Consider the following 16,752-nt stretch of genomic DNA (forward strand, 5'->3'; position numbering starts at 1 on the left):
GCAGCTTAAAGTGTACGAGCAAATTCCCACTTCTTCCCCCCTCCTCTGGGTCTGAAGGGGTCGTTTGAGTTGCCCACAGGATTTAGCAGGAGTAAAACTCCTTCAGCCAGGAGCTGCAATCCCCAGCACAGTTACACACAAAGGAATAGCCGGTCCGTGATTTAATTCACATTCGATGGTGGAAATGAGCCTGTGATAAGCTGGAAGCCGTTGCTTTATTCCCAGTCTTCCCACTCTTCATCTTCCAGCTGCAAACAAGAATAACATCCCTCAATTGTTTCTGCAACTCAGCAGCCATCTGCTGAGAAATCCTCCTGCCCAGGGCACCCGAGCCTGACACAACCCCCAGCTCCACGTCCGGACAGCAGGGATCTGTTTGCTGAGCTCTCCCTGGGGAACACTCCTCCCTCGCTGAGCACATCTGGACGCCACCCTCTGCTCCAGCTCATCCTGATCCCCAGGTCCCTGCAGAGCTGAAATGTTGGCGCCCTCTGGGAGCAGAGCTCTCCCCCATCTGAGTGACTGCCAGCCCCAACTCACCTCCCCAGACACCTCCACCTTCGACAACGCCAGCTGCACCTCCTCTTCAGTCATATCCAAATCAAAGTCCTTCTCCCAGTCCTCGCTGATATCCGTGCTGGAACCTGGAACCACAAACACCACAGCTGAGCCACCCGGGCTGCATCTGCTCTCCAGGCACTCTGGCCAAAGCAAAAGCTGCTCTGCTCAGCAGACACTTTTGATTCCTTTTCTCTTCCCTCCATTATCACCAAAGCAAAGAACCCGGGCTTGGCTTTTCGTATGTTCCAGACAGCAATTCAGGGAACAACGGGCCGGGACAGAGATCTGCACAGCAGAAAATCTGTGGGTCAATTAGGATGTTACCTGGTCTTAATGTTTTGTCAAAAGGCTCAACTGACCCCATTATCTGCACGACCAGCATCAGAGCTCCAAGCCCAAGATTCCGCACCCTGCTTTCCATTCTGAGCCCCTTCCTCAAAAGCTGCCACACAGCAGGTTGCCAGGCTGGTCCACACCCACCTTTCTTGCCGTTGTTGGAAGGGGTGGACTTCCCACTGTCAGAGTTCAGCTCAAAGATCCGTAGATCTGCTGGTCCTTCCTCTTTCAGAGTCTCTGTCCTGCCTTGGGCTTTGCTCTCCACCTCTTTGGCCCCACTCACAGCCGGCTGCTCTGAGCGCGCTGCTGGCTGCTGCGCAGAGGGACGCCCCGGTTCGGGGGCCTTTGGCAGCGGGTTCTGCTCCTCTGAGGTGGCCTCCAGCAGCCTCTGGGAGAGCACTCTGTCCCCAGATGGCTGCACTCCAGTCTGTAGCTGCACGGCAGGCACAGAGGCAGGGTTTGCAATCTGAGTCATGAGGGAAACGCTCTCGCTGCTCTCAGAGGGGCTCCCCTCTGCTGGGGCCAGCTCAGGAGGGAGGATGGCCCAGCTTTCCTCCGAGGGTCCCTTGTGAACAGAAGGGTGGCTCCCCTCCAGGGCTGCAGGAGCAGATGCTTTCTCTGCTGCTTGTGGAAATTTCACGTTCGCACAAGGCAGGGGTGACATCCCCAAGAACTCCTCTGTAAGAAGGCAGAAGAGAAGCAAGAGATGTTTCAGCGAGTGCAGCAGCAACTGACAGCACAGCAGTTCTGGATAAAGCTGGGCCAGGAGCTGAACTGGTGGGAGCAAGGAGGAGCTGCCACCTTCTCTAACACAGACTGCTGACGGCTGCACAAGGCTGCCCACAGAACCCCCTCCACCATCTAACCCACCTTCATCCTCTTCCCAGCCCGGCTCCTCTTGGTGAATGCTCTGCTCCGCGCGCTGCTTCAGGGCCTCCCTCCGGACTTCATCCTGCAGGGAACTCAGCATCAGCAGCTGCTCGCGTCCTGGACCTTTCTTCCCCCAGGAACATCAGCAACGTCAGGGACACAGAAGGCAGCCAAGCCCTGCTCTTCCAGGAATGAACCTTCCACTCTTCAGCCTGCCCCAGCAGCGCTCTGCTGCAGTGCCACCCCCACCTGCCCACCCACCTGCTCCAGGCGATGCACTTTGTAGAAGTAGCGCTGCCAGAACTCCAAGTGGGAGACAGCCGCAGGGACCTGGAAACAGCACAGGAAGGGAAGGTCACGAGCCTTTCAAGAACCACTGTAAGCTGCACAGGGCACCAGCCTCCCAGGCACACAGAGCTGGGACAAAGCGCGAGGTGCACACCAACAGATGCTCAGACATCAGACAGCCAGAGAACTTCTGATCCGGGACCATGAAAAACAAGTGGGGGCAGAAATACGACGTGCAACTACAATCCTTTCTGCCACCAACTCCTCAGGGCTCAGATGGGAATCATAACCCAGATCAGAACCTTCCTGCTACAGTAATAAAGGCCGTTACCATTTTAGTGTAGAGAGCCCGGATGGAAGGGCTGGTTGCCAGCAGTTCTGCGATCTCCCCTTTCTTCTCTTCCAGGCTAAACTGGGAGAGCCAGGCTTCAAGAAGCTCAGCAGGGCCTGCACAGGACAAGAAGAGAGATAACAATCTCTGGCATAAACAAGGCACAAAGTTTCAGGAAGTTTCTTTGGAAAGATGCTCCCGATGAGATGAGGTGAGCAATGGTCGGGCAAGGAAAGGCAGGAATACCACAAGACATGCAGCCCTGAGATGAGCACACCTTCCTGTGGCATCAAACCCCACACAAGCAGGAGGGGATTCACAAGCAGCGTGCAGTCGAAGCAGAGAAACCAGGGAAGGGAGGAATAGCATCTTCTAGCCAAAAGCAGCCAAGGCCTGGAGGGCTGCACACACTCCCCCCCATCTGCCATACGCTGCCTGTTCCCAGAGGAAAGGAGCAGCGCTGCTGCTCACAGCTGTGTGACAGATCCCAGCCTCAGGGGAGACGAGACTCCGATCTCTGCGCCCACCTGTAGGACAGCAGCAGCTGCAGAAGCTGTTTAAACCAACCCAGAAAACTCGATCTAAGCTAGTCCTCAAGGCAACAGATGGGCCTGCTTCCCACCACAGTGCCCTTGCCTACACTCAGCCCACAGACCCCCTGCCGAAAGGTTCTGCACAGTTCAGGACGGCCCGCAGACCCCACACCAGAGCAGCTTTTTTCAGCAGAGCTGCCAGGGCTCCGTACCGTCAGGTTCGTTGCAGTAGGTGGCTGGGTCTGACTGGAGGCTGTAGAGGCGAGCCTGGAGGAGAGCACATATGTGAAGGAGCATCAGTGGAGGGGAGTGCAGGACAGGCAAGGACAGCCTAGGATCAGCGCTGAGGGGAAGCCGAGAGCTGGGGCACTCACCTTCGCACTGTCATAGGGCTCTGTGGTACCTGTGGGTGTTGCCATCAGCGTTATGACATCGCAGTCGATGGTCTTGTCTGGTGAAGGAGCAAAAGTGTCTGAGATGACACCCAGGAAGTCAGAGATCCCCTTCCTCACCTTTTCAGTTGCACCAGAAGCTTCTGTCCTCTTGAAGAAAAACGGTGACAGAGTGTAAGGAATGGTGCCTGAAGCAGGATTTCTCTCCCTCCAAAAACTGAGATGACTTGTGGCCAGGGCTGGGCAAAGGGTGTGCTGGCAGTCACTGTCCCCACGTGGTGGTGGGGCAGGCTGTCCTTCACAGTGGGTTGCTTGGAAACAGAGTCTGGGCTTTGAGAGGAAAGGGAGCTGGGCTCAGAGACTGGCACAGAAACAGCCGTGCAAAGGTCTGATGTCACACCATGGTAATGCTGCCAGTAACCTGCCTGCACAGCACATGGACAGCAAGAAAGCACTGCTAAGCTTCCCTCACTGATCCCCAAAGCTTCTTCATCATTACAGTGAGAAAATCCCACTCGGCACTAAATCTACAAGGGGAGGATTGTGTCCTCAGGGACAGGAGGGATGCACCAGCTGCAGGTATGTCTTATTCACCCCATTCTGCTTTCCACAGCAAGAACTCAGCTCTGATACTCACTGCCAGTTTGTCCTTGACCACGCTGGCCGTAGCAGCGATCGTGCAGGCTGTATCATGCTGCACAACTTGAGTGAACTCAGCCAGGTCCCGTTTCATGAATTCTAAAGCTTCTGTGGACTGCAGGGAGACAACAAACAGACTGCCTAATCTTCTGGTCTCTCACAAAACTCTGGTAGCTCTGGGAACACCTCAAACACACAGAAACGAATTGCAAGGTGCCTTTACCCCGACCCGTGCAAGGGGAAAAACTGCAGTAATCAGAATAACAATGGGAAACAGCCATACACAAAACACATCAGAGTATTTTTTGAGTTAAAAGCTGAAAAACAAAAAACAGGAAAAGAAAAACAGGTGTGGAAAAGCCACGCAACGAGTCCTGTATAATTAACATCAGCAGCACCGTCACTCATCAGGACGCAATGCTGCGGGCACCGACCCGCCCGGCTCCAGGAGCTGCCGATCCCGGCTCCCCCGCCTCCGCCGCCGCCTTCACCTCCCCCGCCGCCAACCCCCGCTCCCAGCCGTTCCCCGAGGCCTCGGGGCCGCTTTACCTTCTCCTTAACGGCCTGGTAACTCTGCTGCAGCCAGCTCCGCCACCAGCCCGCGTCCTCCCTGTCAGAGCACACGCACGTCAGCCGGCCCGACCCCAAGCCCCCCCGTCCCCCGCTCCCGGCCCACCGGCGCCGTCCGTCCCGCTGCCCCCGAGGCCCGACCCCGCCCGGCCGCTCCGCCGTAACGCCGCGCTCACCCTTCCGCCATCTTGGCGGCGTGACGTCACCAATATTTACCGACCCCTCACCTCTCAGTCCCGCCTTCCGTGGAGGGGTGACTTCCGGCAGCGCCACTTCCTGCTTCCGGGAGGGCCCGGCGGGGCGGGGAGCGGCGCGGGGAGGTGAGCGGGGCGGCGGAGCGGGGTGGCCGGGTCGGGTCGGGTCGGGTCGGGTCGGGTCGGGTCGGGTCGGCGCTGGGAGAGTTCTGCTCTGCGGTTCCTTCTGACGGTTCCTTCTCCCTCCGCCCGCAGCAGCCGCGGCCATGGAGATGCAGTCGTACTACACGAAGCTCCTGGGGGAGCTCAACGAGCAGCGCAAGAGGGATTTCTTCTGTGACTGCAGCATCATCGTGGAGGGGAGGATCTTCAAAGCGCACAAAAACATTCTGTTTGCCAACAGCGGCTACTTCAGGGCCCTGCTGATTCATTACATACAGGACAGCGGGCGGCACAGCACGGCCTCCCTGGACATCGTCACCTCGGAGGCCTTCTCCATCATCCTGGATTTCCTTTACTCGGGGAAGTTGGATCTCTGCGGGGAGAACGTCATCGAGGTCATGTCTGCAGCGAGCTACCTGCAAATGATGGACGTGGTCAACTTCTGCAAGGCCTACATTAGGTCCTCGCTGGATATTTGCAGGAAAATAGAGAGGGAAGCCGCTTTCTACCAGGCTGACAGTGGGAGCGGAGGCTCAGCGAGAGAGGGCCCCTCGCACAGCACCAAGGGGCAGAGCGGCACCTCAGCCCCGCGGGAAAAGGAGAGGATGGCGGGCTGCCAGAGCGACCCTCCGTGCGGAGAGTGCAGCAGCTGCCATCCCCTGGAGCTGGTGGTGAGGGACCCCGGGGGCAGCGACTCCCCGGACGACGCCAACTCTTCCCTGCCCAAGGGGGTGGAGCCCAAGGTCGAGTTCGATGCGGACGAGGTAGAGGTGGACGTGGGTGGGCGGCTGCAGCAGTACCCGCCTGCGCTGTCTCTGGAGCAGGTGGACGAGGGGCTGCACGGAGGGCAGGCGATGGACCTGGCCTGCAATAACTACCACATGAAGCAGTTCCTAGAGGCCTTGCTGCGCAACAGCTCGGCTCAGAGGAAGGATGACGTAGTTCATCACTTTGTTCGGGGCTTTGAGGGTAGGCCAGAGGATGCGGGGGTGGCCGTGAGCTCCATGATGGACATTCACAGCGACTGGTATGGTGAGGACGCAGGTGAGAGGACTCGAGGGTCAGTCGTTGCGATTGGTGAGGAAACCGCGTAGTCGTGTGACCTCTGTTACTCTTTCTTGTTCAGGAATACGTTGCTGAATATTATGCCATAGTGAAATAAACTGTTGTTCTGGACTTCAAATGAAAGCTGTACGCATTTATTCAGTGCAGCATTTGGAAGGTAAGTATTTGTAATAGGTTCCACAGTCTCTTTGAAACAAGTTCTGGAGCTTGGTGTTGGTGACCCTCTAAACGTTCTCATTTGGGACCTTGTTGAATGGCAGGCAAATTTGAAACACTGGAATTGTGAGAAGGTTATTTTTTTTAGCAGCAGAAATGGGAAGATAAGTTGGGCTTCTCCAGGAGGAGTGTTCTGTACCCTCTGCTACACCAACGTTAGCTTATTCCATGGAGCTCCTTCCAGTTAATCAGCTGCAGAGCAGGAGTCCATTTGCTGTTACTTTCACCTTCAAAAAGACAGAAATCAGTTGTTCAGCAATATGTTACCATGAATGTCTTTTAGGAACCTGTGCTATTTTTAACCTGTGCTATTGCATAAAGACTTAACTTTTACTTCCAGAGGCAGAATCGTTTTTCATCTGCTGGTCACCTGAGGTGCTGCTGCTTTCACAGGCCTGTGCCCATGGGACGTCCCGCGCTGGCAGCAGTGTCTCCTAGCAGCAGTGTCAGGGACCCGGAGAAGAAGGTGCTTAAGCATTTCTGCTGAAATGGACTCAAAGGATTTGGGCATTTTACCTGCTTGTAATGTTAGCAAACAACTGACCTCGTCCAAACTGTCTTACGAAGAAGGGAAGCAGCTGACAGCACGCTGCGAGTGACAGAACTGCTCAGGATATGGCAGATGGAGTAGCAGCGCAGGCAGCACAGAGGAGATCTTTCATGGAGTGTTCTGTTCTGGATAGCAAGCTCTCACATTCTTGTTATTTCTAGTTCAAGTACGCAAGTCTGATCTTAAAACCAATAAAAACAATATATTCCCCCAGTGCTTGTAGGTAATAACCCTGGTAAAGTCACACATCCAGTCTTAGTGTCAACAAAAGAGTGAGTTACAGAACAGCGTGCAGTCACAGCATCACCTTGTGGTTTGTGACGTGTAGCCAAGTGAGAGCTTCTAACACAGTTTGCTTACTTGTTTGCCTTTCCTTCAATCTTTGGATTGTTAATATTGCTTCGAAAAGGGAATATTCAAAAATTTGGTAGAGGACATCAGCTGTGAACGCATTAGAAATGTTAATGCTAGATGTGCTTTAAATAGGAGCACCAAAAAATGTGGTCATAAGCAGGGAGTGGGAAGGTTACTTCTCAGCCTTTAATGCTCCTGCTGTCTTCAGCATTCTCCCAAGACACCAGGCAGGACAAAGCACGCTCCTGCTGGAAGAACCTGCGCTCGTGGATTCGAGCTGCCACTTCCCAGTCTGCTTCTGCTGCGGTCACCCCGAGCCTTTCACAGCTGGTGGAGGGCAGACAGCAAGGCAAGTCTGCAGCCTGCTTTTGTGTTTGTGCGTGGAGCTCTGAGCGCCCAGCAGGGAGGTGTGGAGCTGGGTGAGATGCATCTCACCTGATGGTGGCCTGTTGGTACCAGGCACTTTTTTTTTTTGAGTTTGGCAAACCTCAGTGAAGCGCTGTTCTGCAGTGCTGCTGCTGGCGAGTGGCTGCAAAAGAGCCGGAAATGCAAATACTTCTCTGAAGCTGAAACACTGGAGAAAACGAATCGTTCAGTACAACACCTGAACCTTCATGCTAGGATGGCAGCCCGTGTCCAGGCTGATCCTGAAAAAAATGGGAACGCTTGTGTGTGTGCAAAAGGAGATCTTCAAATTTAGTTCTCTGTTTTTGCATCTAACTACATAAATGTGGTCCAACTCTAGGAAAAGTAAAATCCAACCAGGACCTGTATGGATTCTATTTCTAGTAGAATAAAGTGAATACCAGTAGATGCCTTCATATTTCAGATGAGTTCCCCACATCTAAATTCACGTGCATAGTAAAGCTGTATGGGAAGCAGGGTCATCTGTGGTAGAGATTCTGGCTGCTGATGCTGTTTTGTGGTAATGCTAACCTTTAAAAAAAAGAATGGAGAGAGAGTTTTTGTGGCAGTGACCGCAGTGCACTGAAAGCAACTTCTGGGCACCAAACTAAAAGGCTTCTTAACCATGAAGTGCGCGTGGTGTGGTGAGGCAGCTCGCTCAGAGACGGGGCAAACTGACTTTCGAGGGACTCGACCATCGTCAGAGGTTTTTGCAATTGCACAGCACAGAAATTCCAGGTAAGCCAGATACAAAAGGAGCGGAAAATGAATTATCCTGACTGAGTCACGGCGAGGACGAGCAGCCAACGCGGCGCTGCCGAGCGTAACGCCTTGTTTCTCTCCTAAAGGTGACGTGTTAGTGGTGCCGATCAAGCTCCACAAGTGCCCGTTCTGTCCCTACACGGCCAAGCAGAAGGGGATCCTGAAGCGCCACATCCGCTCGCACACCGGTGAGCGGCCGTACCCCTGTGAGACCTGCGGGAAGCGCTTCACGCGGCAGGAGCACCTGCGGAGCCACGCGCTGAGTGTGAGTGTGGGGCCGGGGGCAGCCCTTAGGGCAGGCTGACGTGTTGTTCCGAGGGTTTCACAGCGTCTCGGACAGAGGCTGTGGCAGCGTGAGGTAAGCCTCGCGAATGAGAAGCGTAAGCAACCGATATTTGATTTGTTATCAATGCGTAGCCCCAGGTTTCTGTTGCTGGGGATGTGGTCGAGTTGCTGCCCGTAGCCTAACGTGGGTGTTTGTTGTAACCCTAGGAACAGCCAAAGCTACCAATTGCTTCTGTTACCGTAACGCTGTGTTTTTAACTTCAGGTGCATCGATCCAATAAGCCGATTATCTGTAAGGGTTGCAGGAGAACGTTCACGAGCAGCCTGTCTCAAGGATTACGGCGCTTTGGCTTGTGTGACAGCTGCACTTGTGTGACCACCACGCATGAGGACTCGATGCCCATTAACCTCAGTCTGATGGAACCATCGTCAGAGGGCCAGGAGAAGGGTGATCCGGACAATGACTGGCCCATATATGTGGAGTCTGGGGAGGAGAACGATCCTGCTGATGATGACGATGCTGAGGACAAGCAGGAAATCCACAGGAGCTTGGCAGACCGAGAAACACTTACGTAGCAGTGGGAGGAGGTGGGGAGGATTGCAGGTCTCTCTCCAACAGTGGTTGGTCTGCGACAGAAAACTTTGTATTTATCCAGTTAGTGACACTGAGTTGGGTTTTTTTAATTGTTATTCAGTGTTTTAATAGAAGAATGGGAAGAATCCCAGTTTTTAATACTTTCATGTTTTCAGTGCTGTGCACCAGAATTCTGTGAAGGATCTGCCTGGGGTTCACAGAGGTTTTTTCTGAGCAATCTCCAGCTGTGTCTCTGCCTCCTGGTTTCAAAGAACAGGAGGTGCTTTGTAGGCAGGACTCCTGTTGTTTTGATAACAGGGTTCTTCAAGAAATGATGTCGTGTTCCTTAATCTCTTGTCTGGAAGGGGCACCGTTGTCTCTCTGAAGATTCAATTAGAAGAAATGTGGTTTTCATCCTTCCTTTGGACTTTTCTAAACTAAGTTTTGATCTTTCTGCATCAGGGCAGTGTTATCTAAACTGTAAACCTTGCGTCTTTTCATAGACTTACTGTGCCCTGGAAGCCAGGGCAGACGTGTCAGGATAACAGAAATATGCTGCTGATGAAGGCAAAGAAAGTAAGAATAAATACATTTCACATATCCTGAAGTACAAGTATTTAGAGAACAAGGTTCTCTTTCCGAATTGTTTTTGCTGCATCTTCGTCAGTGGATGCACAGCTCCGACTGCAGCTCTTCAGGTGTGTCCTTGATGTCCCTTAGACACCAGTAGTTCTGGCTTAAGCACACATAATGGTGTCTGTTGTCTTGGTCTCTCAGCTTATGAAGCACACTGCCCAAATCTCTTCAGCTTTTCACAGTAGAAGTGAAAATCTGTGCATCAGGATACTGGGGAATTCCAATTCCAGAAGAGAAATTGGATCCACAGCTGATGCACTGAGGAACAGTACAGTGACTGTCAGTGAGCTCTGTGTATCAAACAGCACAGCGGACCTTTCTAGAAGCAGCTGGCTGGCAAATCTCTGAATTTTTTACTGACCCCTTTGTACGCAAATCTTTTTCTTTTCCCCTGCTTTCTTTCAGTCTTTGGTGACGTTTTGCACAGCTTGTATTGCTGTATAAATTCATACAAGTACTGGTGTTGTTAAGCTCTGCAATGGGCCTCCTGTTTCACTGCTGGGATTGATAAAGGTTGGCTTTCAGATGAGGTGAGAGTTTTACCTTCCAAGTAAAAATCATCCTCTGATGATTTGGCTGCAGTTTTGGGTCTGAAGCGCTTTTGGAAATCAGAACGATGCAGTGCAAGTGGAGCCAGTGGTTTGGAAATGCCACCTGCAGCACCAACATTCGAGCTGCCGTCCTGTTCTTGCTGAGTACGACAACCTCAGAGGGTATTTTTTTGGTATCCCATTATCCGATACTGGAAGGACTGCTGTGAGTAAGAACACCCAAAGAAGTGACACTGTCTGCATTTGTTGGAGTAGCTCACTAATGGGAGTGAGACAAGAATGTAAATAGGGACCCAAACGATGTGTGGTGACCGGGCATCCCAGGGCAGCAGGGCTGGTCGTTGTGGCACGGCGACGCCGAGTCGATGTCAGCATTGGTGGAGGTGACTGAGATCAGCTGAGCGTGGCTGCGGCTGAGGAGCTGCCAGGAGCTGCTCCCGTCCCACGGAGCTGTGCTGAGCTGGAAGGCGTTCGGAGCAGGGAAAGCGAAGCTCTTGAGAAAGCCTGTAATAAAGCTGCAGGAACAACTGCAGAGACCTTCGGCAATTTTACTTGTCTGCTTTCTTTGGTGTTAGGGGTTGTTTTGTGCGTCTTGTGCATAGAGGACGGGCCGTGCTGTGCTTGGTGTGACTCTGCGTGGGGCTGCGCTGTTTGCGCTCCGGACTGAAAGCGACCACCAGAGTCGATGTTTCCTGTTGATCTGTCGTTGTGCTGCTTTGTTTCCAGCTGAGTCCTGCTTTTGTATTTAGTAGAGGAGGATGGGGTTGTCCACGTTCTTGTGACCGAATGTTCGCGTCTGTGTTTGCTGTGCTTCCCACCCGCTTTGATGTTTTCCTGAAATCTCCCCCTGTAACTGCAGCCTCCACGAGCTTTGAGGAAACGACGTAACTGTTATCAAACGTTCACATGGTGCTTAATGAAAAAATCAAAGGTGTTTTTATGAAACTCATTTTAATAAAATCTCCTTCTCAAAGTTTTTAAAGGCCGCGCAGACCGAGATTTCAGTCTCAGCTCCATGGAACTGACTTTGTTTAGGAGCAAGCTTTAGCACGCAATTGCACTGTATTTCACTGATGGAATACCAGCTGCACTGTATTCACGGTGCATTTCACCTCTTGGTGCAAGCCCTTGTAAATCTTCCTGATGTGGTCATTTAATTTCCTGATGTTTTGTAAGGCAGTTTCATAACTGGAGTCCTTTTGCCTCCTTTGAGTGATGAATTCTCATAAATCTAACCCTACCTGTAGAAGTGACTTACTAGATTTGTGGATCTGGGAGCATTCTGGAGCTTTCTGATAGAAAATAAAACTCTCTCAGAGGGTCGCTTTGGCTTTTTAAATTATTATCACTGTTGAACCATTGGAAAGTTCACTCGGGGACCCGGAGTGTGTTGGGATTGAGGTTCACAGCGCCATTCCCAGGGGTTGGAACTGGGCTCATCCATTCCTGCTGCCACACCGGGAGAGATGAGATCCTCAGTGAGGGTTCAAAGGCTGCTGTCAGCTCACAGCACGGGATGCTGCAGGACGGCTTTCGCACCGCTGATGCTGACTTTGTTTTCTCACGTGCTTTTTAACCACCTTGGATTTTTAAAATCTTTTTCCAAGCTTTTCTTTTTTTCACGCTGGCCGACAAAACCCCAGCAGGAAAGCAGCCACTTTCACAAATGTTCCTAAAATGCAGAATGGGGACCAAGTCCCAGGTCTGCTGTGTGATGGTGTTGGATACGTCAGTCTTTTTTAAAGCCTGCTTTTAAAGTCTGTGCTTAGAATCTGCGTTTATCTGTTGGTTTCAAATACTGTGAGTTGATGGAAAAAACGTAACCCCCTTCCTCCTTTCCTACTTCTTTTTTTACGGTGAAATACAATCACGTTTATTTCAGTGGGTTCTTTACATTTTTTCTTTCAGACAAGCCTGAAAATTATTCGCGTTTCCAAACCCACTGGAATGCCGCTTATTATGTTTTTAATCATGAAAACATTTTATTGGCATTCGAGATGTTTTGGTCCAACCCAACAGCGCCCAGCTCCGCCCCTGGGCCGCCCAACAGAGCGGGACGGGCTGCTCGAGCTCGGGTTGGTTTGGAGCCGCCGCGCCTGGGAAGGGCAGAGCCGGGGCGGCGGTGGAGCCGGGGCGGCGGTGGAGCCGGGGCGGCGGTGGAGCCGGGGCGGCGGTGGAGCCTTCAGCACAGGGTTGGAGCTGCGATGCCTGCGGTGCCGTGCGGTGCTTCGTAAAGCAGCGCTGAGGGCAGCGGGGTGCAGCCCCACGCGCAGGAATTCACCCTTCGTGAGGGGGGATCAAAGCTTTACCTGCTTTCTCTCTTTCATTTTTTCCCTACAGCGGTGGATTACCGAATTTTCTTTGCTGAATGTTAAATGTATGACAGTGGATGCTGTATGCAGTGCCGTTCTTTTATAGTTGAACATAAAGTGTTAAATATTGATCTCACAGTAAGTGGACTCAATTTTTTTTCTGGTTTTCCGTTGAAAGGGAGAGCAGTAATTAATGACCAGACTCGGTAGCAAAGCTGTGAGATTCTTTAAACTGTAAATGTAATTGAGAGTAGATCTGGCAGAGAGGAGCTGGACTCAGAAGGAGCAGGCAGGTAAGAATTGCAGGCGGGCTGCACAGGAATCTGCTCACGGTTCCAAATATGGGGAGCTGAGTTGGAAGTGAAAAATACAGCACAGCAGGTTTCCATTGGTGGTGCAGGATTAGGACTCGAGTTCCCAGGAAAACTTAAACCTCTTCACTGTGCTACTTGATTATACTTTGATACTTGGGTACCGAAACCTGATTAAAACAGTACAGAAACTGTTGATAGTGTTTGTATCAGCACTAACAATGACTCTTGAAAGTCATTTTTAAGTCATTCTCTACAAAGCAGGCTCAGCCTTGCAGCTGGGGCACCTCTGGGTGCTGTTGGAAGCGCCTCCAGCCAGCTGCTAAGCCACCTCCATTGGACAAACTCCCCCACCTGAATCTCAGCTTCAGTGGAACTTTCTTGGCTACCAACAGTAACTGCAGTGCAGAAATGCAGAGCAGAAGATGAAACAGCTGCTGGAATCCACATTTGCAGTGTTACTGTGCAGCATGGGGTGAAACGAGTCCTGATGGATGAGGAGCCACGCTCTCCTCTGTGGCCGCTCCCAGCTGCTGGGTAAATTCCTGCACGGGTTTCCTGAAGCCTGCTGAGCGTTCTGAACACAGGTGTAAAATTTCTGATTCATTTAGTTGAGATATCACTGCATTTTTTGCCTACTTTAAAATTCCATTACCTCTCTCCAGCAGATGGAGAGCCCTTGAGCTCCCGCCTGTGCTGATAAAACTGCTGAGCTCAGCGCCCTCTGGAACCCCGGGGGAAGGACCTGGTTTGTGCAAAACCAGCTGGGCCAAGCAGAACAAACACCCACAAACTGTTCTGTTCAGGAGGAGTTTTTCAGTACAAGAACTCTTTGGGATATGGAAGAGTTGGGGAATCACGTAGGATGTTCTATAGAAGAGTGGTGCTGATGAGTTGAGCTGGCAGGCATAGAGGGGCCTGGTGGCCACGTCCAGTGGCTTTGTGAACTCATGGATCGCAGGGGCTGAGCTGCCACACAAGGGCAGCCACACGAGTTCCTCTGTTCAGAGCAGCAACCAGAACTGCCTGCCCTGTGGAAGAACACGAGAAGCATTTAGCAGTGCTCAAACCTGAATGCTCCTCTAACAGACCTGGGGGCTTCCAAAGGTGCAGGGCACGTGTCTCCAACCTCGTGCACCCTGTAATGCCCACATTTTGCTGTCACAACAGCCTGTGGAAGGAATTCCAGTGTCTGCCTATGTTAGCTGAAGAGCCACACCTGCCTGCTCTGATGCTGCTGACTGCTATCGCTTCATTTGCCTTCAGCTTCCTCACGCCAGAACCAGCAGCTCGCAGCACTTCCTATTGATCCTGATGTGATTTTACAGATTTCTATACATTTTATATATTTTATAGGTTTTCAGTACCTCACCTGCTTCATTTTTCTCCTGCTTTGGCTGTCCCACACTCCATTGGCATTCATACAGAGCTGTGCTGGATTTTATCATGCGAGGGTTGTCTAAAGGGTTCAACACGCACTGCTAATTGATGGTAAGAGCTGCACACAAGCGTTGGATGGGGAATGGTGAGGATGAGGAGGGCTGTCACTGACTGCTGTGCTGGCTGTTAGGGCTCAGCCAAAGCACTGGTGCAAGTCCAAATGAATTGCGTGGCACCCACAGGTGATGCTGGTCAGAGAAAGGCACGAAGCAGCAGTGCTGGACGGCTGGAAGGAGCTGGTCAGGCACAGATGGATCAGATTCAGATGCTTCTGGTTGATACTTGAATGGTGAAGAAATCCATGTAAAACACTGTGTAAATCTGAGGCACTTTCTCATGTTCAAGAATGATTCATTGGAGCTGGTCAGGCACAAAAGGAGAATTACACAATAGGTGTCAGGAAAGATTTTAAGTGTGGCATGCACAGCAACATCCCAAAGGAGACAGAAGTTAGAAAACTGCACAAGTTGATAAAAAGGGGAATGAAACTGGTGAAAAAAATGATTCAACATAAACGGATGTAAATTGAATATGAAGATGGGAGAGACTGGGGGAGTGTTTGTAAGTATCAGAGAAAAAAGTCGTTAGATATCTTCTGCTTTTGCAGTGGTGGGGAAAGGAACGTAAATTGTTTCAAGATGGAATGTCTGAGGTTTATGCAAGGGAAGGCTAAAAGGACACAGAGGATACAGCTAAGGCAGAATGGCTCCCACGGGAAAACGAGCATTTTTAACAAATAAGTGGGGTGTCAAGAGAGGAAAGGTGCTGGAGGGGAGAAGAGGACGGTGAAGGGCATCAGACTTCGAGGGAGAGAAGCAAAGAGGTCGAGGAAGCAGGATTTTAGACCTTACGCTTTTATTCCAAAGACAACTGAGATGTGAAGAAAAATTTCATCTCATCTTGGGGAAGCTGCAAACGTGTTAAGAAAGGATTTGGGTCATCCAGGCCCGTGTTATACATAAAGGTGCGCGAAGGAAACAACCGGGGCATCGCGTCCCCTCCCGGGCGGCACGTGGGTGCGCGAGGAAGGCAGCGAAGGCTGCAGGGCGGTCAGGCGGAGGAAGCTGCTGGGCTGCGCCTGCAATCGGTGCGTTGCCCCTTTAATTGTGTCCCCAGCCCTCGGGCGTCTCTGTCCAACGCCCACGTCAGCAAATACCTTTTGTTTCTCTCCGCTCGGGCTTCCAGGGCTCGGGGCTGCGGGAGCGGGGCGCAGAGCGTGCCCCGACGGGAGCCGGGACCCCGCATCCTCCGCCCGCCCCTCCGTCGCGGCCGAGCGAGCGGCGGCCGCCCGCGGAACCCCGGCGGTGAGCGGCGGCCGCGCGGCGGCCCGGAGCGGGCGGCGGGGCGGCGGGAGCCCGGCGCGGGGCCGCGGGCGGGACGCCGCTCGGATCCGCGGCCCGCGGGGCGGTCGAGCCGGGAGCCGGGAGCCGGGCGGGCCGCGGAGCCCCGGCGGCGCCGCGCGGGCGCCATTTGCGGCCCCGGGCGCGGCCGCGAGAAGCCGGGCGCGGCAACAAAGGGCTGCGCGGGAGCGGGCGGCGGGTGCGCGGCGAGCGGGGCCGGGGGGCGAGCGGGACTCCGCCGTGCGGGGCGGGCGCGGGCGGCGGGGCCGGGGGCGGCTCGGGCCACGCCGAGAGCCCGGCGGCGGGCGGCGGGAGCGGGGCGGGGACGAGCGGAGCCGGGGCTCCGGAACGGCGGGCGGAGCGGGCGGCGCGCCCCGCACGGAGCCGAGCGCGGAGCCGCGCGCAGCCGAGCCGAGCCGAGCCCAGCCGAACCGAGGGCGGCGGCGGTGGCGGCGGGCGCTGCTCCGCGATGCCCGGGGCGGCGGCGCGCCGTGCCGGGCGGCGGCTCCGCGCTTTGGCGGGCGGGCCCAGCGCCGCCGGGCGTCCCGGGCTGCCGGCGGCCGATGCGGGCGGGGCGCGTTGAGTGGCGGCGGCGGCGGCCAATGCCGGGGCGGCCCGGGCCGGGAGGGACGCGGCCGGAGCCCCGCGGTCGCCGAGTTCCCGTTTCTGGTCCCTCGGGCGGTGCGGGAACGGCAGCCCTGCACGGGCGGAGGCTCCGGCCGCAGCCGCTCGAGGGCTCCTCGCCCTGACGGTGAACGGCTGAGGGCCGCGCGCCTGCCGGCCCGTTTCTCACCTCCTGCATCCTCGGGATGCGATTCCTCCCAGTTGGAGCCCTGACGTCGCTGCCAAATAACGGGACGGCCTCAGTTGGACTCATTCCATCCTTGTCGAACAGAAATGCCTGGGCGTGGATATTTGGATATTGTAATTGAAATATATTTGTGTGTTTGAATAAGATTAATTTTCAAAATATCTGTAAAATCGGGTCTGCCGTCCTTGGCGAGTTGCTCCACGCAGAAGCCCAGTTTCTAATTTGTTTGTTTGTTTCCTAGAGGGACACCGCAGCTGTTCTGGA

The 16,752-nt window shown here is 53.6% G+C and overlaps 2 protein-coding genes across 2 annotated transcripts; one reads left to right on the forward strand and one right to left on the reverse strand.

Moving 5' to 3' along the window:
• Nucleotides 1-215: 215 nt before the first annotated feature.
• On the reverse strand, nt 216-4,707 carry BSDC1 (BSD domain containing 1; the record flags this gene model as incomplete). The annotated part of the gene is made up of 11 exons (XM_079546163.1): nt 216-248; nt 541-644; nt 1,042-1,575; nt 1,768-1,849; nt 2,029-2,097; nt 2,387-2,502; nt 3,132-3,186; nt 3,294-3,461; nt 3,949-4,065; nt 4,500-4,560; nt 4,697-4,707. The coding sequence occupies 11 exons, from the start codon at nt 4,705-4,707 to the stop codon at nt 216-218; spliced, it is 1,350 nt and encodes a 449-aa protein (XP_079402289.1).
• Nucleotides 4,708-4,980: 273 nt separating this feature from the next.
• On the forward strand, nt 4,981-5,970 carry ZBTB8B (zinc finger and BTB domain containing 8B; the record flags this gene model as incomplete). The annotated part of the gene is made up of 1 exon (XM_079546183.1): nt 4,981-5,970. One exon carries the CDS (start codon nt 4,981-4,983, stop codon nt 5,968-5,970), a length of 990 nt encoding a protein of 329 aa, XP_079402309.1.
• Between the last annotated feature and the right edge of the window lie 10,782 nt (nt 5,971-16,752).

The sequence above is a fragment of the Tetrao urogallus genome (genome assembly GCF_951394365.1).
Source record: "Tetrao urogallus genome assembly, chromosome: 23".
Classification (NCBI taxonomy): domain Eukaryota; kingdom Metazoa; phylum Chordata; class Aves; order Galliformes; family Phasianidae; genus Tetrao; species Tetrao urogallus.